Here is a 25,174-nt window from a genome sequence, read left to right on the forward strand (position 1 = left end):
GCAACTTAGAAAAATAATGTAAGTGCCAAAAAAACACCACCACCACAACAAACCACACAACTGTGGTCAGGGTTGAGAAGTGGGTACAGTGGTTAACTAATCACCCAAAGAGGAAAATGGTCTCAGTGTGGAGCATGAGGCCAGCTCATGTTCCACTGGCCAAGAGCTTAAATGGAAAACCAAACAGTTACCTCATGACCCACAGAATCTAGGGACAGGGGAAAGGCTAGGCCAAGGCACAGACCCACAGGGAGCACTGAGAAGGCTGGCCCTCAGTTGTGCAATCCCAAACGGATGGGCAGTGGCTAAAGAGGGAGGCAGATGGGAAGTCCAAGGGAAGGTCAGAGCACAGGGAACAGCCTGGCCACAGAATGTCCTTTGTCTGACCCTTGCCTGTGCTTTCTTTTCTTCTTCTGCGAGGGGTTCATGAGCTCATCTGTTGGCAGCTTCAGGATAAGTGATTCTTTGACTGCAAACTGAAAGACCTGGAAGAGAAATTCAACAGGATTTGTCACTCTTTCTTGAGCTAGGCGGTCATATAAGTCACTCAGCCAGGTACTGGGCTTAGAAGGGTTCTAGAGAGCTCCTGGGCAGCTGATGAGCATCTCTTCAGTCAGGAGAGATAGAGTGGAAATGGCTCTGAAGTTAATTCTTAAGCATTTACTCTGACTTGAGAAAGTAGAAATACTAAGCACAGTTACAGCTTTTCTGGTTAGTAGCTTTCATCTACTGCTCTGCATACCAAACCCTGAGTGTGGGCGGATTCTTACCAACAGTATCTCTTTCTTAGGAAGGGCAACTTTGTTTAACTGAGTGAAAGACCTGACACATACCAGCACTAGCTCCCTCTGCTGGTATAAAGATGTCAGAGCCTTGACTACTCACTTCAGTAGGACAGCATTTCAGGAAGGCTGGTTCCCTTTCATTGTGCTTCTTCCTTTATAGCATTTGTTTTCAGTTCTCCCACCCGCCCCTCCTTTTTGGTTTAGGTAATTTTGAGGTTCTTTGAAAAGTATTAAATCTTCTTCTCAGGAAAATACACACAAAAGTTGTTTTGCAACCAATCTGATAGATCTTTATGTTAAGAACCCGTGTCTCAAGGAAATAGGTTTGAGCTCCACTATGAAAGCAAAGGGCACTTCAACTCCCAGTTCTATTGCTTGTTCTAAGTAAAGAAAAAATGAAGAAGAGGCGACAGAGACTCCTCCAGAAGTTAGGAGCCAAGTGAGCTCTGCTCTTCCTTTCTTGTTGGACAGATTGGCCTTAACACCTGTCTCCTGTCCCTGTTCCACAGTGTCTTCTCACTGCAGTCTTGTCCTGCCTCCAGAGCATCAGTGGCTACTAACAAACTGTGATTCTAGTGATGGTATAAGTGAGCAGGGTGAGGTCCAGGCCTAGCTTTTAGGGGTGGTGATTAGAAAATCTTGTAATAGGAAATTTGTAGAATAAAGCAATGAGGAGACTGATGTAGGAAGCAGCCGCAGAAGTACGCCAGGTAAGAACATCTCTAGATAGACCCACGAGTCCCTTCTAGGAAACGAATACACATTTAGAAGAAAAGGCAGGAACCAGAAAAAGAAGCTAAAAGTGTGCTAAAATATCCAGAAGAGTTAGATCATGGCTAAAGACAGAAATAAGAATTCAGCAAGGAGGAGAGCAGATCTCCAAGCACTGCTACGCTGGCCGTTGAAGGAGGCCCCGTGTTTGGAGACCCACTTCATGAACCAGAAGCACGGCTCATGAGGGACTGAGCCTGAGACAGCTTCTCTCCAGACAGGCAGCCTTACAAGATGGCAAAGGGCTGACAGAGCAGCACATGAAAGGAGGGCCACGCTTGTTCCTGCTGCTTTCAGACAGTACCTGCTTGCACGTCTTTGTCCCCAGAAGCCTTGCTATTGAACAGAAGTTGTTGAAGTAGGTGCCATGAAAGACTCGAAAAAGAGATTCTTCAGCGCCAGTCCATTCTACAGGCTCCGAAGGTGCTTCCACTACACAGAGCTGAGGTGGGGCCGGACTAGCTTTCTGTTTTGTGGGGGTCTGACAGCGAGAGTTAGCCTCTAAGAGAGGAAGAAATAAGAGAAACCGAAGAAGGTGGAATGCAGGTGTCATCAGTAGTTGGCCACAAACTCAGAAGTACTTTATTTAAAAGGCAGCGTAGTTAGGAACAAAAATATTCCCCATCTCCACTGCTTATAGGCAAACCCGTGGAAAGAATTAACAATTTTATAAAACATAGTAACGTTAAGTGTTAGGTGGCGATCCTGGGTTTTACCAGAGTCCCTGTGTGGTAAGAAAAGATCATTTTTTGTTCATTGTACCTGAAGAACTGGAGGCCCAGTCATTGCCTGTGTCCCTGTCACTGTCCCCTTCTTTAGTCTCAGCCACAGCAGAGGCTGAAGTGTTGGAGCAGGAAGCACTGACCATGTGGTGCCTTCGCCGGCGACGACCAGAGCACTTGGAGCGAGGGTTGTGGAGCATGGCATATTCCTTTGCTCCTTCCTGCAATGGACACGTTACCAAAAGAAAACTGGAACAGGCCCAGAGTCACCATATTTATCCCATCATCATAAACCATCTTCTTCAACACCTGTACTTATGTGCACTGATACTTTTTAATTTGTTTGCTCTGTACAAGTGTGGGCGTGTAACAGCTGCTTAGCAAACATTCTAAAAATTTAGAAACTTATACCTCTTCACAAAAGAACTATCTTTTAAAGTAATATCATAAAGATATAATCTATTCATCTATGCATCTTCAACTTTCCAGTGAGTTGCATCTAAAATTCATTTGCTTATTAGCTGTTTGGGATTTGAGAACATATTCTCCTGTAGATGAGGTGGTGAGCTTGAGCGAGGGGAAGGGACCTGCTTGAGAGTATATAGCTAATTCTTCCAGAGTGCATAAAAGGATCAGGGCTCCTCGTCCCCAGCCTCTCTTTACATTCTACTGCTCTGCCTCTGTTTCAATAATAATATGTGTAATACCTGAATTTGTACAATATTACTACTTAATTTTTGGAACTTCCCTCCAAATCAGTATATTAAACTTGGAAGAATACTGTTTCATTATTTTATAGCTATGCTTTTTTTTTTAAAGACCAAGTAACTACCATTCAGCTTGATCATCTATCTTCTTACCATACCTGGTTCCCAAAGACTTCTAGCTGTTTCTGAAAACTAAACCTACATGTAAAGGATAAGGGTTTCCTATTAATAAGGATATTCAAAATAATATTCTGTAGGCCCTAAAGGCAATACCAAAAGAAAAGTTTCAAAATTAATTGAATCTGATTTTATGTGCCTATGCTATGATGTGATGCACACAGCATCACTTATAATACACTCTTATTCAAAATGTTTAACATAGCCCTGGCCAGGTAGTTCAGTTGGTTAGAGCATCGTCTTGATACACCAACGTTGTGGGTTCAATCCCCAGTCAGGGCACATACAAGAAGCAACCAATGAATGCATAAATAAGTGAAACAACAAATAGATGTTTCTTTTTCTCTCCCCTCCCCTTCTTCTCTCTCGCTCTAAGATCAATAAATTAAAAAAATTTTTTTAACATAAGTATAATTAAGCCTCCAGAGCTAATTCTAGCTTATGGGAAATAGGGGATAGAGTAAAAAGTTAAATGACACCAGGAGGAAACAACAGACAAGTCCAGAATATGGGCCACCCTACAAGACAACCAGCCTGAACTTTTCAAAAGAAAAAAAAGTGGTGTGATTATTTGAGATTAGAAGAGACTGAAAAGACATAATAACCAAATATGCATGACTACATGATCTTGGTTTGGGGGAAAAAACACAACTAGCTATTTTTGGTACCACTAAAAAAAATCTGAATATGGAATGAATAGATGATATTATGAAATTCTTGTTAACTTTCTTAGCTGCAATATGTAAGAGAATGTCTTTATTTTTAGGGGATGCATGTTGAAATACTCAGCAAACAGGCATCACAATATCTGTAACTTATTTTCAAATGGCTCAGCAAAAGATACATACACACAAATACAGGAATAAAGCAAATATGGGGGGGGGGAATGTTATTAAATTGAGGAAATAGGTATCTTTCAATTTTTTTGAATGACTAAAATTTTCCTTAATAAAAAGTTTGGGAAACAGTCCAGCATTTGAATATGTACTGATTTCTAAAAGGTAATAAAAGAAAACCTGTGCATATACATTCCTGTAAGTTAAACATACACACACAGCTCAATTTAAACAATTTAGTTTCAGACTCTGAAATGTGAACAGATGATATTTAAGGCAGGGAAGCCATCAATTCTCTTCAAACCTCACTCCATAAGACTAACTTCACAGTCCTACTGCCTCAGTAGGTAGGAGCTCCTTAAGAGCAGAAGTGATGTTTTATTTGCACTTTATGACCCCCAAGTGCTATGTACTGTCTCACTTGGTTTGTGTTCCCAGGGGCAGAAAGCCCAAGGACCATTTCCTGCTCAATTTTCAACAAAGTTAACAATGGTAGAACAGCTTAAGAACGTACCAGCAAAAGGAAGCAGTCTGTGCCACATGGTTCTGGTTCAATCTTGATTTCTTTGTTCTTGCGTTTATATACATTGGGGGTAGCATGAAAAGCTGGAAAACACAACACTGTCCTGTTTCCAATGATTCATCCACTTGACAGGATGGGGAGGAACAAAACTGAATTAGGGAGCTAGTGTAGGAGAATCTGGATATAAGTAGTTACCATCAAAGGGAACAAAATTTAATCATTTCTGATATCACCACAATCCTTTCAAAGCTAGGAGGTACTGAAAAACAATTATGCTGCTAGTTATTCTCAAAGCATGTTGCACTATAACTAAACAAGTGAAAACTGATTGGTCCTTTGTAAAACCACCATCAGATTGGAAGCTGGGAACTCTATATGATAAACTAAAACAAAGAGAAGGAAATGGTGGCTGGGAATGGAAAATAAGAGAGCATTTCAGAGTAGCCCCACTCACGGTGAAGGAAGCAGTCGTATTTAAAGCAGCGCCGGCAAAAAAGTGTGTGAAAGGAGTGCAGAGATTGCTCCCGCTGCACTGACTTGGCATTGGGGCCATCGATGTTGGGTGTGCACTGAGGAGGAAGTGCATTGGGGTCTGACATCTCTGTTAGCTCTCGATACCTATTTAAGAAAAAAGAAATAAAGAGATCCTTCCAAGGGAATGTCTTCACTGAGAAAATACAGATTGAGTACTGAGAGTCATCCAGGTATAGTCGGCCAGGCGAGGATGGGAGTTTTTATGAGTTTTGTTTATGATGGAATGGTGTATAACTAAGTTGGTACACCAAATGTAATTATGCTGGGCTGGGGATATGACTGAAAGTAAGGGGAAGGAAAGATTTGGTAAGTATGATACTGGAGTAACTCTCCAGAAAAATGGCAGAATTATAAAAGTTCTCTGCCCAGACTTACTCAAAAGCCAGCAAACAATGATCCTTAATGATCAGAAGAGTGGGCAAATCTTATGCACTTACCATAAACAAGGCTTTTTATTAACCAAATATAGGCTTGAATAAAAATTTTGCCCAATCACTCTACATGGCCTGAGAGGGACAGCTTCCCCTACCTCTCCTTCATGTCATCTGGGACTCCATTCTCAGGGAACATCGAGGCGATTGCACTGAAGATCATGTCATTTGGGAACTGTTTCTTGGAACTCTTTTTGTTGCCTGGATTAGAAAAGACAAAAAGCTCCTGAGTGCTATCTATAATCAGAGTATGAAAACAAAGCTGTCTGATCATTTTTCCTTTCATCACATCATTTTGATTAGAGCTGCTTTGTTAACCTAACCATTGGCTCTTTAGGAATATGTAAGAAGGTCAAGGCTACCTGGACTTATCTAATAGGCTACCAGTTAATAAGGAAATCAGAGCCATCTACATATTAACAACAAAATTCACTGCCCAAGATAGAACCTGGAGGTAAAAACCAGAGTTTTCACAGAGAGACCTGAATACAGAAGAATCCTATTTGCTGAAGAACAAGTCTGACATAACTTTGGTATAACGAAAGACACACTATGTCCCTGGACATATAGTATAATTAAATAATGTAGAATATAATTAAACATTAAATAGCTAAATATTAACAACATGGGAAAATGTTCATGATATAAGATTAAATAAAAAGGATAAAAAATTATATATATGTGTACACACACACATGTGGCATGATCCCAATTTCATATAACATATAAAATAGGTTGATTCACATATGTACTTTTAAAAATTGAGATATATTTGACATATAACATTGTATTAGTTATATATATGTTACATTTTTTAGGTCTAAGAGGAAATATTAATGCTGGTTATTCCTAGGCAGCAGGATTATAAGGTCATTTTATTTTATTGTTTATAACTTTCCATGTTTTTCAAATTTACCACTTTTCTAATTAGAAGTGAATTATAATTATTCTCTAAGTTCTACTTTCTTCTCAGCTAGGTCACAGCTATCTTAAGCTATCAGTCAATGATTCTTTTTCCCTTTTAGTGAATCAATGACACGCAACAACAGCCTTCAATAAACAGTCAAGCTTTCTGTTTTTGCTTCTTCCCTCTCCCTGTTACTTTTATTTTAGTTTAGTTATTGATCTTAGAGAGAAAGAGAGGAAGGGCGAGGAGAGAGACAGACATTGATTTGTTGATCCAGTTACTTATGCATTCACTGGTTGATTCTTATATGTGCCCTGACTGAAGATCGAATCTATAACCTTGGCATATTGGAATGACACTCTAACTACAACTGAGGTAGCTACTTGGTCAGGGAGTCTCCTTGTCACTTTTTTTCTTCAAATCCTCACCCAAGAATATTTTTTCCATTGCTTTTCAGAGAGAGTAGAAGGGAGAGAGAGAGAAACCATATGAAGAGACACATCGATTGGCTGCCTCCCACATGCGCCCTGACCAGGGTCGGGGATCAAGCTTGCAACTGAGGTACATGCCCTTGGCCAGAACTGAACCTGGGACCCTTCAGTCCTTGGGCCAACGCTCTAACCACTGAGCCAAACAGGCTAGTGCTCTCCTTGTTACTTTCAAAGTAGAATAAGGAAGTAGTGCTCTTTACCTTCAATAGAATGTCGTTTTCTCTTTCTTGTTACTGGCAGATCTTCTTTGCTGTCATCCTGCTTTCCATCTGAGGTGTCATTGTGCCCTTCTTCTTCCTCATCTGAGTATTGATTCAAGGCATCTACCAACTCCAAGAAAACAGCATCGCTAATCAGGACAGATCCAGGGATCATCTCTGAAACATAAGGATTAAATGGATGAGCAGTGGTTGTTTCATATTCCATTAGTCCATTAGATAACATGTATACATTTTTATATGGACAACCAGGGCATTACAATAATTTGACTGGCTCTTACAACTGCAACAGTTCAGCTAACTAGAGTGGGAAATTCAGTTATAGGCTTTATTCTTACTGGGGTACTTCACTTCCACAGTCACAGGTCAACCTGTATTTATGGTCCAAAATCTCACATAAATGTGAAAACAATACAAATGGGACAGAAAAAGAATGATAAAATGAAAATGTACTTGGTTTTGCTGCTAACTGGTCAGTAGTGACTTCTTTGAATAAAAACATAGCATTTTTTCCTAAAATCATACTATATGGGGTTATACTATACCTTAGGAGAAAGTCTTTGAACACTAGGGGGCGTAGTGGATAAATGCATTTCAACAGCCTCATAACAGTAGCCACAATTGTCAAAAGAGCAGGTGACCTTATTGGTTTGCAAATCCATGGGGAGTCTCTCCCCATCTTCCCACTTCTTACACACTAACAGTCTTTTCTAAAACTACAACTAAATCCAAATGACTTTTTTTTAGGAAAGTCAGGATATTATAACCAACTTTTGAGAGATCCAGGGGATATCTGGATCAAAGTCATAAGACAGAGGTTATGCTCACTGTCATTCTCAGAGAAAGGGAAATTAAGAAAAAATGGCCTTGGATAGATTTACGAAAAATTTCTAAAATCAAACTTATTTGTACACTGAACTTTCTCTCCCATCACTGATTACTATATGATCCTTTTATGTCTCAACTCCTTTAAAAATTTAACTGGAAATTTTTAATATAAGATTTCTACTTTCAGCCACATGATTACACTGAAATATTCTTCAGTGTGTTCACCATGAGGGAGCAGGTAAGAGGAAGATGATGATGGACCAAAGAAGAAGCACCATTCTAACAAAGCCTTCTCCCAAAGACCCAGCACCACTACCTTCTTCGCCATGCACTTTCCCATCGTAGTTATTGATCAGCTCTTCAATGAAAGTCTCATCTTCTTCTTTTACCTCATCTCCCATGTAGGGAATATTGCACAAAACTGTCTCATCTTCTACCTGAAATCAAACCAGATGTGATTTGTTCCATGAATCCACTATGCATCTCCTCCTTTCTGTTTAATGAAATATTTGCTGAGCCTGTTTTGCTGCTTGAATCTCCTGAAAATGACTTTGGTCACAGCTGCCTGCAATTTAAAAACTGGCTATTTTGTTTTGCCAACAAAACCTCAAATGTAAGAGGGCAATGCTATTTTTAGAAGAAGAAAAAAAGTCAGTTTAGCTATGTGAGGATATTAACTACCAAATGTTTAGCATGATACTTCCACTAGCACCTAAAACTTGATAGTACATTTATTTTCCACAGGGATTCCACAGTCTATTATCTCATTTTATTCACTAAAATATCATTGTGAAATAGGAATAAATATCACCTAAACAACAGTCTAAAAAGTCTTCAATTTTAATTCTTGTACATAAAGAGAGATTAAATGAGAAGGAAGGCTTCCAAAAATATAATCTGCAATATTACTAGAATATTTATAACAGAAATTGGGCAACCATAAAATTTTTGGATATTCTATTATACACACTAATAAAAAATAATAAAAAATATGATCATAACTCATGTCAATAGCACTCAATGGGAACCTGGCAATCGCAGTATGAACTACAAATATTTTCTGTCAATAAGCAATACTAATGGACTTTTTCTTTTTTTGGTTCAACAGAAAACACAGTCATTCCTAAATCCTCAACTATCAATAAAAAGAAAAAAAATCCTCAAGTATCATAGTAAAATTGCTCTGAAGCTTTATTCTAAGAGAGGATTCCCTTCTGTAAACCTATATCCTATTTCAGTCGGCGGAATTGTTATCTGTCACCAGGCAGATGATAAGCAATGGCAGTATTTAGAGAGGGCTGATTATCAGGACCACAAATAATCCTAGTAGGAGTCAGCTTAAGGGCCCAGATGAAAGGATTGTGGATCCCTGTGCACCTCATTTATCTCAGTTGCTTTCATAGCATCTTGCCTTGAGGGGATTCAGAAAGGATTGAGCCATCAGCAGGGAGTTGTCAACCTGCTTAAGCCTCAACTGTCTGATTTAGACTGCATTTAACTGCACATAATGTTATAAAATTGGGCCACGGTAGTAAGGGAAAACTGGAGTCTTGTCCAGTCTCATTCATTAAAAAAAAAGAACAATCATCGACGCAAAGGTACACTTTGGAGAGCACAACATCTAACAAGTTAGAACAACTTGCAATATACTTTTTCTGTGTGTAGTTTTTTTTTGTTAATCCTCACCAGAAGATATTTTTTCCATTGATACTTAGAATGGAAGAGAGGGAGGGAAGGGGGGAGAGAGACAGAAACAGAGAGAGAGAAACAGAGAGATACATCAATGTGAGAGAGACACATCAATTGGCTGCCTCTCACACGCACCCCAACCAGGGCGGAGGATGGAACCGGCAACCCAGGTACCTGGAGTCAAACCCACGACCCTTTGGTGCACGGGCTGATGCTCTCACCACTGAGCCAAAAAGGTCAGGGCACAATACACTTTTTAAAAAATTTAAATATATCTTTATTGATTTCAGAGAGAGGAAGTGAGAGGGAGAGAGAAAGAGAGAAACATCAATGATGAGAGTCATTGATTGGCTGCCTCCTGCACACCCTGTACTAGGGATCGAGCCAGAAACCTGGGGATGTGCAGTGACCGAGAATTGAACCTTGATCTCCTGGATCCTAGGAGGATGCTGAAGCGATGAGCAATGCCGGCTGGGCACAATATACTTTATAGAGTACATAAATTACAAAAGCATTCTGTCCTGCATGTCCAAGCTTTGTTCTGACAATATTTACCTTAAGAGGAGTGCCAGCATGTCAACGTAAGAAAATCATAGAATTTAAACAATTACCATAGTGCTTTCAATACATACCATAAAGTTCTGCTGGAGAGGGGACCAGGAATACATAATGGGAACCAATGCAACTGTATTCAGAGACCTCATTAACATATGTTGGCTTGCAAATCCTGGGAAAATGCTGTCAATGGTACACTGAAATATAAATAATGAAATGGAGAGGGTAAGGCAAGCACACAAGCTAAGAAAGAATTGGAGTTTCCTTCCAAAATGATTCCAGTAGCCTTCTAATTCTTTCAAATGAATAGGCTGAGGGTTTTGTAACAGCTCCTAAAAGGAACCACTATACCGTAAACCTGTGGAAAGCAGAAACTCTCTCTTAATTCCCCAAATCCAGTGCACTGCCTCCCACACTCAATGATGTATATTTCAAATCCCACACTTGATGTTTATTTCAATCTAAAACTGTTGGTCTCCTTGGGCTTGAGACAACAGCAAAGGGCCTCTGAAAGTCCTAAGAGATGAGGAGGAAGATGAAGTTTTCCTGAAGACCTAAACTTTAAGACAGCAGACATCAACTTAGCTGCACAGGTGATGGGGACGGTACGGGGCAAGCAAAAGAAATTACAGTCATATTCTGCTTTGGGAAACAAAATTACTCTCAATACATTACCTGCTTATTATATCTTAAAAGCATTATTTCTTCAAGAAGCTAGCATGATTCGCAAACTTACAATAAGGGACATCCCTTTGATCAAGATACTCCTGTCCATTACCCGAGGCATTCTTTTTTCCAATATCAAAGTGCTGAAGGTGCCAAACAAGGCACAAAAAAAGGTTACTTTGTAGCCTAGACACAGAATCCAGGAAAATAGATAGCAAATGTCTTATTCTATGAAAAACTCATGATTATGCTCATTAACTGAGGAGTACAACAGGCAAAAAGGTTCTTCTTTAAGCTACAGATTTACCATCCTATTCAAAGTTGACTATAACAACTGTATCCATCATCCTTACTTTTTTAAAGATTTTTTCTTTTTTATTATTTTTTTAAGTTTATCTTTATTATAGAAAGAATTACAGGTGTCCCTTTTTTCCCCCCATTGACCCCTTCTACCCTGCACTCCCTTCTTATTTATTTTCTAATCACAAATACAAGTCCAAGGAAGAAAGGGAGGCTGAGCTTAGACACTGGAAGTACCTTTTTGAGAAAAGGGTGCCCACTCACAGGCTTCATCAACTGGACAGGTTGAACACGAAGCTTCTTCCATTCTTCATTGAGGATCTGGGTTTTTTCCTGAACCTTTGCAAAATTTGCTACATACAGAGCCTAACAAAGCCAAGAAAAAAGTTGTTAGGATTTCAAGAGAAGAGTTAAAAAAAAATTCAACCCCTCCACATTGGATCAATACATTAAAATACAGAATCTTTGGAAATTATTTTTTACCTTTGCACCCATATTTGCCTGAAGTCGTTTAAGTTGTCGAAGTCTCATGTATTCAGACTTAACTTTCCTTTTCCAGTAAGTGATACATTTGGAAGTTGGGGGATTTGGTATATCCATTTTGCTGTAATCTAAGAAAGGTGGGGATGAGAAATAGCATTTTACTGCCTGGAAATGAAGCATTCCTCAAACTCAAATATGGTCAGTTATACTTTCATTCCCATTATATATTTATTTATAAAAACATACACTTAAAGAACGCAAATCTATGAGTTCAACAAAAAACTTAGCCTGGATCCTCCTCTGTACCTCGTTTTTAACTTAGCGCTCAAGAAGTTCTCTCACAGATATTTAGGAACTTTGAAACTTTGAAGCCTATTCACTACCTTGATTAAGAGAAATGTTCAACAAGAATCAAGTTAATATCAAAGAGGTTCATGGAAAGATCCACACTATAAAACTGTACCTGCCAAATTGTCTAAATCTACCACACCCTTAGTAGTAAAGGGTGGATATGACAACAGCATGATTTCATCTCCAAGTCAACAGCAAGACATATAGAAATATATAACACTGCAAATAACTTTTTTTTGGTGTTTAAATTAAAAGTCACGGTTTTAAAGAAGTACTTATTATAAAATACTCTACTTACCTCATAGAATGGAAAGGGATGTGTCAGGTTTTACAATGTGCCTTCTGTTCTTCAGAGGAAGGGTAAGACATAAAAGCAAAACAAATATTCAGCTTTTTGAAAGAGAGTAGACAGCAGTTTTTAAGTCAGTGAAGCATAGTCAGACCCCAATACCCTCTGTAGAATGCTCCCCCGTAACTATGAAGAGTTTGCGGTCTCTGCTACCACTATTTCTGCATGTAAGACAGGTCCCAATAATACATGATGTCATTGGGGAGAGTCCTCTATTTTATTAAATCCTATCCTTCCAGTCATGTGTACAAATATATTCTCACAACTACAGTTTGCTATTTTGCTTTTCTGAACCAATTTCTAGGCTCAGCCTGCAGACCTATCAATTATTTTAGAGAAAGAACAAATACTACATGCATGTAAAAATTCAATAAAATCTACAGGATTATGTCTTTACTCTATATTAATTACTTAGGTTTCCTAGAGAACTAGTTCAATTCATTTCACCTAATATTTTAAATTTCTGAATACATTACAAGGAACTATGAAGAGTCAAAATTCGAAACAGAAACTAAAGTTTCAGGCCTTATTTTTTTTATTTCTAACCAATCATTTTAAAAGTACTGCCCAGCTGGGCGTGGCTCAGCAGTTGAGCTTCGACCTAGGATCCAGGAGATCGGGGTTCAATTCCCAGTCAGGGCACATGCCCGGGTTGCAGGATGCTGCTGATCAATGACTCTCTCATCACTGATGTTTCTATCTCTCTCTCTCCCTCTCCCTTCCTCTCTCTGAAATCAATAAAGATATATTTAAAAATAAATATAAATAAATAAAATAAAATTACCTGCTTTTCCCCATAAGAATTGACAGCACAGACAAGAAAACAGCCAAACTGAACCCACTGTCACACATGCCACAATCCGATCATGATTATGTTATCTCATGCACATGGACTTGGTTTCATTTGATGAACCAAATAGATTGGTACACTGCTATTAGAAATTTAGAGGAGAAATAAAGGAAGAAATAGCAAAACACAGGCAGATTCACTGTGTTTACTAAAACTCAATCAGGTGAATCAAGCTCTTAAGAACAGAATTCCCTGTGAGTTAAACATTCTCTCTCTGGACGAAGGGAATGAAACAACAGCATCTAGGAATCTGAATCCCAGAGCGCTAAAACGATGATATATAAAAAAACCTAAACTGACCTGAATTTCTTTCCTACAAATTGTCCCACCTCTCTTCCTCCTACATCTCTCATATCTTCTCATTCCTCTATCGAATGGGGCCAAAAGAGGGACTCTTTTTGACTGATAAAATTATACATCACACAGTAACATTAAGTTCATATACTTTCTACCGAACAAGATGAATATACTCCAGAAAATGAAAAAATGGTTCAAATGTAAGACAAAACTGCCTCCCTAAGAAACCTTAGATTACTCTTACTGAGACGCAAATGAGCAAATGAGCCAAGTGTTAGACCACAATTTAGTGAGTCACCATAACCTCCTTAAAAAATGGGTTTTAATTGCAATCCTTTTCCCATTCTTTTTGGAACTCATTTCCCTTTTTGAAATAGTAAGCTTAGGGCAGTTTGCTGCATCCATTTACAACTGGAGATCAAGTAATGGAAAAGGACATAATCCACAGCTGCTAGGGTGTGTTTGTGTGTGTGTGTGTGTGTGTGTGTAGATTTCTTAGAGGAGATGGCCACAGAAAAATATAAATATTTTTATTAAAGAAAGGAGTTACGCCCTGGCCTACGTGGCTCAGGAGTTAGAGCATCAGCCCGCACACGGAAAGGGTCTCAGGTTGGATTCCTGGGTTGCCTTCAACCCCCGCCCCAGTTGGGAGCCAACTAATCAATGTGTCTCTTTCACACTGATATTTCCTCTCTCTCTCTCTCTCTCTCTCTCTCTCTCTCTCTCTCTCTCTCTCTCTCTCTCTCTCTCTCTCTCTCTCCCCTTCTCTTTCCCTCTTCCCCTCCCTTTCACTCTCTGAAAAATCAATGGAAAAAATATCAAGGATTAAACAAAAGGAGCCTGGTGGGGCGTGGCTCAGCAGTTGAGCATCAACCTAGGATCCAGGAGATCGTAGTTTGATTCCCGGTGAGGGCACATGCCTGGTTGCAGGCTCGGTCCCCAGTCGGGGCATGCAGGAGGCAGCCGATCAATGACAACTTTCTCATCATTGATGTTTCTATCTCTTCCTCTCCCTCTCCCTTCCTCTCTCTGAAATCAATAGAGATATATTAAAAAAAAAATTTTTTTAAAAGTCAGTGAGCTTACGATCTAATGGTGAATACAGAAAAGTAAACTATTTTTTTTTAAAAAAGGAAAGGAGTTATAACTGAAAATGTGATCTCCCACAGCCTGTCAAGAGTTGACAGCATACACATATACATGAAGATGCCATTGTTTTAACCAAGCATGATGTAAAATAAGCCACATTTCCTCCTTTTACAATAAAAATACTATTTGAATTTCATGTGACCATGAGGCAATATTTATTTTGCTTTGCTTTTTAATGGGACTTAAACGTCTCTAAAAGTTTATTTGGCAGTTAGTAAGTCCCCACAGAGTGTATGAGGAGGTTGAGACATACTATTTTAAACAGATAGGTATGATTAAAATAAACACCTGAAACACAGTCATAAGATTGGTTCTCAAAGCACCTGGACACTAACCAACAATTATCACTTCAAATATTTTTTTTAAAAAAGCACAAACAAACAAAACACTCAGCATTCAAGAGAGCAGATTTGGAGAGATGGGTTCATTCACCTTGGGCAATGGAAATGGCACATAAAAAATACTTTATATTTCTACTAGATCTGTTCTTTAGTTCTTAGACATGCAAAACAGCATTTATATTTCAGTTAAGTACTAAGCTATTACTTAAGAGCTTTTCATTATGTTCACTTAGTTCCCTTATACATTGAAAATAAACTTCAAAACATGATGTTTTGGCCAAGAAGTTTAAAAACATCTTTATATAAATAACTCCGAAACTCAGTAAGATAAACCACCCAATAAAAATGGCAAAAAAAACCAAACGTGAACAGATGCTTCACCAAAAAAGATATAGAAATGGCAAAACAGCACACAAAAAGATGCTCAATACTATTAGTCATTAGGGAAATGGAAATCAAAACCACAAGGATGTGTACTATTACAACCCACTAAAATTAAAAGGATTGATAATATCAATTGTTGGTGAGGATGTGGAGCAAAATGGAATCCTCATACATTGATGGTGGAAATGCAAAATGGTACAGCCACTTTAGAAAAGAGTTGGCCCGCTTTTTGAGGATATTTTTTCCACTGATTTTTAGAGGGAGAAGGAGAGGGAGAGGCAGAGGGGAAGGGGAGGAGAGGGAGAGGGAGAGGGAGAGGGGAGAGGGGAGAGGGGAGAGGGGAGAGGGGAGAGGGGAGAGGGGAGAGGGGAGAGGGGAGAGGGGAGAGGGGAGAGGGGAGGGGGAGAGGGGAGAGGGGAGAGGGGAGGGGGAGGGAGGGAGGAGAGAGAGAAACATCGATGTGAGAAAGACACATCAATTGGAACTGGATGCCTCCTGCACTCGTCAGACTGGGCTGGGGACCAAACCTGCAGCCCAGGTATCCTGACCGGGAATGGAACTGGAGACCCTTCGGTGTGTGGGCTGACGCTCTAACCACTGAGCCACACCAGCCAGTTGGCCAGTTTTTTAAAAAGTAAAGTTAAATATATACTTACTATATAACCTGACATACAATTTCTAATTATCCAAGAGAAATAAAAATATATGTCCCCACAAAGTTCTGTACACAAATGTTCATAGCATCTTTATTCATAATGGCCAAAAAGTGGAAACAAGGAAAATATTTATGGATTTGCAAATGGATACAGTATATATATACAATGGACTACAACTCAGCAATAAAAAGGAATGAACAGTTCCTATACATGTACAACACATCTCAAAAGCATTATGCTAAGTGAAAGAAATCAAACCAAAAAAAATGGCATACTATATGATTCCAAATACATGACATTCTAGTAGTATAATTCTAGAAAGGGCAAATCTGCAGTGACAGTAATTGTCAGGGGCTGGGGCTGCAGAAAGCAATAAAAAGAAAGGAACATAAAGGCACTTTTTGGGAATGATATAAATGTTTTATACCTTGGTTGTGACGATGGTCATTTGACTATGTACTTTTGTGAAAACCTGGAGAGCTATATACATAAATGATTAATTTACTGTATATGAATCTTACCTCAATAATGCTGATTAAAGAAAAAATAAGTCTTTCTTGATGGCAGATCAATCCAGTATTTTCTAGAGATTTACTATTAAAAACAATAGCCAATTTCACCTTTTAAAAAAACTACTGAGTGACTTCAGAATGAATAGTAGAATGATAAATATTGGTTCATTAATTGTAAAAAAATGTTACATGTATACTACTGTAAGATGTTAATAATAGGGGAAACTGGATGTAGGGTATATGGGAACTCCCTGTAATATCTTTACAATTTTTTTGTAAATCTAGAACTGTTCTAAGAAAAGTTTGTTTTTTAAAAAATTGATAATTGGAAATAATAACTACCTTATTTATAAGTCAAGTCTCTACAGGAAAAGAAAGCTATAAAAATTTGGAAATCCTTCCCCAGAAAATTGAATCTCAATTTGCTTCAAAGGCTAAAACTAGAATGTAGTTTGTCACTAGTTGGAAATAGGAAAACGTTCTGAAATGTTTGGAGATAAAACATTTAAGGAACAATATTCTTAAACTCAGAGAGACTGAGATCAGAATATAAAAGTTCCAAACTATGAAATTCTTTCATCCATATAAAGGTGTCCCTTTACAGAAGCTTGTCTTAGGGGCAAGTTCAATGTCTTTACTACTTTCTCTTTTATAACAAATAATTTTTGTTAAGTAATGCCTGGGTGAATATCCCTGTAAATTTAAATTTTTTCCATCTTATTCTTTCCTTTTCAGTTTATTGTAGAGTTGAAACATAAACAGTAGCGGTGAACCTACCTCTTCAAATAGCTCTAGTAACACACAATGAGTCATTCTGGTGATCACCAATTTCATCAACGTTCCTGGTAAAATCAACTCTATGGCTAGGTATATATATATATATAAGGATAGATCCTTCAAGTAAGATCTACTAAATACATCTTTAATTTATACTCTCCCACTTCTCCAAGATATTTGTATTTGTTATTAGTTTGAGGTTCTGGGCACGATACACATAGAAAAAAACCTTACTAACAGGAAGCTGTGATCCTGAATTCTTATTTAAAATAAAATTATAGCACTAATATTTTCTAGTGTTGCTTTATTAAGAGAATAAGGTCATTTGCACTGGAGACAATGGTGATAAAAATCAATGCAGGATTGATTTTTATGAGACCCAAAGGAAAACGCTGGCTCTTAGGATATACAACAATGGTTTAGAATAGTTCCAAGTAATCTCCTAACAGAATCAGCCCTCTCTTGGCTGATTCTGTACTACACTATCACAAAGTTTAATACTTAGTGACTGCTCATTATCATTCAATAAAAACAAGACTTTTTAGTTATTCCATTTTGAATCAAAGTATTAGGGCAAGTGTGTCAGAGAACACAACACACCAGAGGCACTTAACTTCAACTACCCATTAAGTTGTTCTTGACTTTAGGATTTGGAGCACTAAAGTCCCAACTGACAAGCTGGTGGACTAAAGAGGTGGGAAAGAGCCCAGAACACAATTTGAACAAATTTAAAAAGAACAAAAGCTGGGACTTTCTAGAATGGAGGTATTCCCTAAGAGCAATTTTTCCTTTTTAAATCCTCCCCCTCAATCCTAACGTAAATGATATAATTCTCTTCACCTTTCTCCACATGCCTTTTTTCTCTTTAGTTTGAACTACTCTATGTAGAAATGTAATGTGTTTTTAGTATTGCTGCCTCAAACTTTGTTGGGTAAGTTGCTAGTTTACAAGGTAGAAACTTTTAAAACTTAGTCCAAGACAGGAAAAAGATACACTACTTAATTAAATTAATTGTTACATGTTTAATCAAGGACAAAAACTGTTACCCAGAGGACTAAGGAAGCCAGATTTCAGATCTCAAAAAATTAAATAGGCAAAATTAATTTTTTAAATAGTTTTTTAAAGGCATGCTAATCCAGAGGCAAGATAAGAGAATCAAGTCCGACTACATTTTCTCCCCTTTTCCCTTCTCACAAAAGTGGTCTTGGGAGTAAAATTTCATTTTTTAATTCTAGGCCGCTTATTCTAGTGCTGTTTCAAAGAGAATTCAAATAACACAATGAAGAAGCCATGTCAACCTCAGACGGTTTTAAAGCTGTGTCTTGGCATCAAGATCCATGATTGGACTACAAGTAGACTCTGCCAGTTAGTAGCAGAATTAGGATCCAGATCTCCAACAGCCAGCCTCAGAGACCTGCCTACTATTTATGTATTCCACAAATATGTACTGAGCACCTACTGTGTGCTTGACACTGTTTTAGGTTCTTAGCGTATATCAGTGAATAAAACAGGCAAACATCCCTGCCCTGGGAGAGTTAATTCACACTGTAATACACACAACTCAACATAAACCTTGGCAATAATATTATTATTACATTTTTATAGAGAGTCCTTTCCTCTATTATACCTGTGCTTACAAAAAAGTACATACTTTCTTCTATGTAAGTGATCTCTTTTATCAATGCCACACCGCCCCAGCCCCGGGGATTCCAAGGCTTAAAATAGCCAAGCTCAGCACCTTCTCCAGCTGGAAACTTCATTCAATGCCGGTTTCCTAAACTTAAAAGCACCGGGCGGGGGATTTTTCTCTTCAAAGGCGTCCTGGCAGCGAACGTGGAGGAACAGACCACACTTTCAATGCGGTCCTCCTACGCACGCAGCAGCTCCCCCACCTCGGCTCCTTTCCTTACCCTCACCCCTCCGGCGCGAGGCTCCACACCTAGGCTACTCTATTTACAATCCCACATTTCACCGATAAAAGCCGGTTCTCGATATTCCACCGGCCGCACTACATCATCCTTCCATATCCCTTCGCTCTCCCCACCCCCGAAACAATTTCTCAGTAGTCACTTTTCACCGAAATAAGTTGGTCCCACATTTCCTAACAGGCATGTCCCAAATACACCTTTTTGCTTCAAGGCGCTAACCCCTTCTATCGTTTGATCCCCAGGAGAATTCCGGGGTGGGCGAAACCAAATTTTTGGAAAGCAGCCTCTCGGGGCTGAGGCTGATGAGGCGAGAGGCGCCCAGAGCCCAAAACCTAAGGAGGCTTCTGCACCCGCTCCATCCGGAGAGTGAGCGCCCCCTTATATTTTGCACCTTAGGACCTCACCCACCTCACCCAGTCCCGGCCCCGGTTTTTACTGCCACCCCTTCCTCAACACCCCCAAAGCTGAGGCCCGGTGTCGGGCCCTCCCAGTGCACAGCCCCGGGTCCCTGGGCGTCCACCTCTCCGAGGGCCCCCGCAGGTGCCACCGCCCACTCGCGCCCTCCCTACGCCAGGACGACCGCCCACCCGACCCACCCCGCCCTCCAACGGGATTCCCCGTCCCCGGGCCCGCCCCCGCCGCTCCTCCTCCCGGACACACCGCCCTCCCAGCCTCAGACGCGGTCCTCGCCGGGGGCTCTCTCGCCCCGACGCCCCCTTTCCCCCGGCCCTCGAAACCGGGAGTGGACGCCCGCTACCTCCGGCAGACAGGCAGTGTGCCCTCGGCTTCCTCCCAATTCCCTGACCCCTTCGCCTTTCCCTCTCTTAGGCCCCGGGTGGCGAAGTGCCGAGGCCCGGCCCCACCGCCCGGCCCGGGCTTGTTTACTCACTCACCCTCCATCCCGAGCCGCAGGCACCCTCCACTAGGACGCCTGCGCGCCGCGGCCCCGCCCCCCGCGTCGTGGCCCCGCCCCGCGCCTCCTCCGGCGCGTGCGCACTGCGCAGCCCTCCTTCCAGGTCTGGCTACCTGGGCTTCCTTCTAATGCGTAGGTCGTTTGGACCGAACACCCCGAACCTCGGAGTCGAGGTGGTACAGTGCCAGCCCGATGGTGGCCCTGTCAGGGGGCAGGTTTCTTGGGAAACCTCGAGGAGCCACCAATATCTTCTTGAAGACTTTATCCAGCGGCTGCATCATCCCCAAGTCTCACTTCATCGTTTGAAGCCAATCTGGAACCGCTTCATACCAATCCCTCACACCTACCAGTACCCCCGAACACTCGCTTATGGGCTCTATTTATTCGTGCTTTATTTACACCTGACTTCTCTATTTCTGTCAAAAATTTTACCAATCCCTTAGATTCAAATTAGCCTGTATCGAAAAGGATCTCATCAGAAGATACCTGTAAGTTCCAAAGGTAAGTACAGGAGAGAAATTTGGCAGACACCACCTTAACCAAGTGATCAAAGTTAACATATTATTGGATTAGGTACCCCTCAGTATGATGCAATGAGAAGGGCACAAAATCACATCTGTAGTATTCTTGAAGAAAAATGCATAAACTAAATTAAATCACAGGGAAGCATGAGACAAATCCAAAATAAGGGGAAATTGCCCAGCCTTCGTGGCTCAGTGGTTGAGCGTGGACCTATGAACCAGGAGGTCAGGTCAGGTTGAGGTCAGGGCACGTACCTGGGTTTCAGGCTCCATCCCCAGTAGGGGGCGTGCAGGAGGCAGCTGGTCAATGACACTCTCATCACTGATGTTTCTCCCCCTCTCCCTTCCTCTCTCTGAAATCAATCAACAAAAATATTTTAAAAGGGGGGAGGGGGAGATTTACAGAATAACACCAGTATCTTCAAAAAATGTCAAGGTCATGAAAGAAAGAAAAGGTGAGAAACTGTCCCAGACTGAAGGAGACTGAAGAGCCATGACAACTAAATGTAATTCATGATCCTAAATTGAGTACTGGTCCAGAAAAAGGACGCCAGTGGGATAATGAAATTAGAATACAGTCCATAGGTTAGTTAATAGCATTTTATTAATCTTGATTCTTGGCTTTGGAAATTGTACTTCCTCGGCCTTTGAGGAAGATGGCTGAAGGGTATATAAAAAGTCTCTACCATTTGCAACTCTTTTGGAAATCTGAAGTTATTTAAAAATATAAAGCTAAAACAATTAAAATTTAAAATACAAAATAACATTACCTTACGTTTGTCTCCAAGTGTATAACTATGAAAGCCTGTGATGTTTATTTTTTCAAATAATCTTCATAACAACTCTATGAAGTAGGTAGAGAGGATTTCAGTTTTACACACAAGGCTATTCTGGCATAAAGGAGTTAAGGGACTCGCCTTACACAGATGAAAAATTGCTCTTTCTGTCAGATCTCAAACTCAAGTCTCAGGATTCCCAATTTAGTGTTCCTTTACTTCTTTTTAAAATTTATCTTTATTGCTGAAAGTATTACAGATGTCCTCCTTTTTCCCCCATTGACCCCCGCTCCTGCCCTGTTCTTTTACTTTTATCAGAAACTTTGACTTTGCTGTTTTTCACCAAATAAAGACAAAATTCCTTCATACTTGGTAATTTGCAATAATGTTTCTTTCCATTCTCAGTGCCTTCTAGATCAGTGATTCCCAAATTTTATTCACATTGAAATTAAAACTGGGGAACTTTAATAGCAGATGCCTGCCCCCAACCCCCAGAGAGTTTGATTAATTGGTTCTGGGGTATGGCCTGAGCTTCACAACTTCTAAGAGCACCCCAGGTGATTCCATTGTGTGACCAAGTTTGAGAACCATTAGACTACATAAAAAATTGTTTTAAAAAAAGAATGTGGGTTATCTAAAGAGAGATGTTCAGAAGATCTGCCTGTCAGAACTGAGACTGGAGAGAAATTTGGGAACTGTCAATATATGGGATGGTAATTAACACCATGGGAGTGGACAACATTGCTTTACGAGAGTATGCCAAATTATAAGAAAGGAGATACAAAGAAATTTTGCAATAACAAAGAAAAAATATGGTTACAGAAATATTTTGAAGTGGAAAAGAAGGAAGATGGGGGAATTTATGTCAAAGTTGTAGATCAGAGTTCTGCAGCCCAGCTCAAGCTCCACCTCCTCATTAAGCCTTCCAGCCCTCTTGCATCTCTTTGGCTGAAACTCCAACACTACTTTTTTCTAAAACTATTTTTTAATTTCTTTCTTTCTTCTTTCTTTCTTTCTTTCTTTCTTTCTTTCTTTCTTTCTTTCTTTCTTTCTTTCTTTCTTCTCTCTCTCTCTCTCTCTCTCTCTCTCTCTCTCTCTCTCTCTCTCTCTCTCTCTCTCTTTCTTTCTTTCTTTCTTTCTTTTGAGAGGGAGAGAGAAAGAGAAGCATCGATGTGAGAGCAGAACATCATATAAGAGTGAAACATGGGCTGCCCCCTGCACCACCCACACCAGTGGGGATCAAGCTCGAAACCTGGGCATGTGCCCTGACCAGGAATAGAGCCAGCAACCTTTGGATGCACGGGAAGATGCACAACAAACTGAGCCACGTGTGCCAGGGCTCCAGCACCACTTGTACACTCACTACCTCACTGAATACCTTTTTCATATCCACAACGATACTTGGCAATCGGATGAAACCCGGGGTTTAGTAATCCTGGTTCACTGGAGGATTATAAAAACAACTTTCCACATCACCAACAAGCATGGGGTTCTTGGGGAAATTTTGTCTGCCAATTGGTTCCTCCTCATTGTGATGGAACAGAATTTTTCCTGAGACCAGCCTCTTTCTTAGCTGACTGTGGTTCCTGAGAAACTATCAGCCAATCTTTGTTTGGCAAGCTCTTCCTTAGAACTTTTTCTTTTCCAACCCTTCAGGTCTTTGTCCTATAAATTCGTAGAAAAACTGTTGGCAAGTGCTCAGCAACTGGACCTTTGAAAAACAGTACCATTACCCCTGCCCCACTCCTCCCAGCCCCACCCCCAGGCACTTAATAGGAGGAAGGAATAACACTGTCACTCCTGGCTTCCAGTTGCTCATCTTGCTCTTAAATTGGAGGCCTTTGGGGCTGAAAGAAACTGGACAAAGTGTGCTGAGTAGCCTAACAGAACTGGTTCTTTTTCTGAAAGTTCCCTATTGCGGAAAAATAAAATTATGTGTTTAATTTCTGAAACCTGATGCCTGATTTGCCTTGGCAGTCACTCTCCTGGGCTTGGCTGAGAGTCCAGCCACACCATTATACTGATTAATACCAGCTCAACTTGCTCCCTGGAGAAGAAGAGCATTATTTACTTGACCGTTTTCTTAAATCCTTTTTAATTTATGTGTATTTTAGCATGATCTTATTGGCTTTAACATGCTGTAACTGTGACTACTGGCCCCAATGAAGCCTTAGGGAGGACTGTTCTGCTCTATGCACTCACAGCCTCGTCACAAAGCAAGATTTTGTTCTACTCAGTGATTAGAAACGACATGTCACGTTCTGTTCCTTCTGGGGTGGGCCGGTTCAAACAGAACTTTCTGCACTATTCCTTCCTCCCTTGCAACCTTCCTCCCTTCCTTCCAGCCCCCTTTGGATGGTGACCCTTTGACTCATTCTGCCCCTCCCCTGTAAAGCCCCCGGGGATATCAAATAGCATTTCTCTGAGGGGAAGCAAAGGACTGAGGAAAGGTTGGGCCCCAGACAGTCCCTGACAGGGACGTATAAACACAGCTGTGGAGATGGGAGCAAACCCTTCTCCCTCCCCCAGCTCCCACCCAGAAGCAGGGAAAGGCCACCCCGCTGGGAGGAAACTAACAACAAAACCAAGCAAAGCACAACCTAAAAGCCTACATGAAGGTCACCAGAAATGGGGCTGCTGCCCAGGCCTTGGTGGGGCCAGCTCAAGTGCCAGACCCTTCCCTGAACCCTTAGAGGCGAAGGCAGCTCCAAAGCAAGTTGAGGCCTAGACATTACTGAGCCTAGAAACATGGCTCAGTTTTTGAAGTCGCTCCTCTCCGGGACATTTTGTCCTCTGAACTCAAAAACCCAGCTTTCCACCCTCAGGTACTTAGCTCCTGAACGCTAGTTGCTTAGGGATCATAATAATGCATTCAATTCAGCAAGTAAAAACAGGTCCACAATAAACCCTTGTCCATGGCTATTAAAAGTTTAAATTCTGAGCCTCCAAGCCAAAGTATTAGAAAGGGCCTCCTTAGTCTTTGTTAATTTCAAAATAAATTATTCCAGTAGGAAGGAACTTCCTCTTTGGGGGATTACTTGGGTGGGACATATGCCTTGCTTTGCACACTCTCTGAAAGCTCCAACCCCACAGCTAGGGTGGTGCTGCTTATTCTCGCTCCCTCGGCCAGTTAATGCAGGGCCTTGAATCCACAGGACACGCCTTTGGCACAGCACTGCCTGGGAATTAGCCCTGATTGGGTGGATAGCTAATGAGCTGTGCTTCCTTTCTGGCCATCAGGCTCCTCAACTGTAAAACTGCAGAACTAGAAAAATAATAATAGCCTTCAAATACTGACCATTCATTATGTGCCTAGCAGTGTACTAAGTGCTTTACAATGGGGTCATCTCATTTCATATGAAGTCAGTAATATTCTCATCCTCATTTTGACAGCTGAGGAAACTAGGGCCTAAAGGGATTTTGGAACTTGCCCCAAATCACTAAACTGGTAAGTGGTGTGGCCAGGATTTGAACCCAGACATTCTGACTCTCAAACCCATGCTCTGAACCACTTCACTCTACCTCTTCTTTTCTCTGAGGTCTCCTAGCTCTGACATCACGATTCTGGATTCTCTTCATGGCTTTCTGCTCTCACCAGTGGCTCCAGAAGGAGAAATGTGTTTGGGACTCGACTCTGCAAGTCCAGAGCAAAGCAACTCCTGAAAGGCAGGAGGCTCCTTACTTCCTCTGTACTGGAGATGCCAATCAAAGTTGGACACTCCATATCAGCAGGGAACAGCCTGTGTG

General features: G+C 40.6%; 1 protein-coding gene across 6 annotated transcripts in view; it reads right to left on the reverse strand.

Annotated features, from left to right (window-relative positions):
• EZH1 (enhancer of zeste 1 polycomb repressive complex 2 subunit) overlaps positions 1-20,177 on the reverse strand; it is a 39,188-nt gene extending 19,011 nt beyond the window's left edge. For 2 of the 6 annotated variants that reach the window (XM_081162170.1, XM_081162166.1), the window contains exons 1-13: positions 20,111-20,177; positions 12,273-12,316; positions 11,624-11,751; positions 11,378-11,506; positions 10,252-10,371; positions 8,247-8,367; positions 7,085-7,261; positions 5,585-5,687; positions 4,976-5,139; positions 4,513-4,604; positions 2,319-2,499; positions 1,861-2,057; positions 394-485 (exon numbers count right to left, since the gene is read on the reverse strand). In XM_081162170.1, the coding sequence (XP_081018296.1) occupies positions 394-485; positions 1,861-2,057; positions 2,319-2,499; positions 4,513-4,604; positions 4,976-5,139; positions 5,585-5,687; positions 7,085-7,261; positions 8,247-8,367; positions 10,252-10,371; positions 11,378-11,506; positions 11,624-11,740 (1,493 nt within the window). In that variant the 5' untranslated portion in view covers positions 11,741-11,751; positions 12,273-12,316; positions 20,111-20,177. Of the gene's footprint in view, positions 1-393; positions 486-1,860; positions 2,058-2,318; positions 2,500-4,512; positions 4,605-4,975; positions 5,140-5,584; positions 5,688-7,084; positions 7,262-8,246; positions 8,368-10,251; positions 10,372-11,377; positions 11,507-11,623; positions 11,752-12,272; positions 12,365-20,110 lie in introns of all 6 variants that reach the window. The other 4 variants (XM_081162169.1, XM_081162171.1, XM_081162167.1 and 1 more) reach the window with 4 other exon arrangements.
• Between the last annotated feature and the right edge of the window lie 4,997 nt (positions 20,178-25,174).

Source organism: Miniopterus schreibersii (assembly GCF_964146895.1).
Source record: "Miniopterus schreibersii genome assembly, chromosome: 16".
NCBI classification, from domain to species: domain Eukaryota; kingdom Metazoa; phylum Chordata; class Mammalia; order Chiroptera; family Miniopteridae; genus Miniopterus; species Miniopterus schreibersii.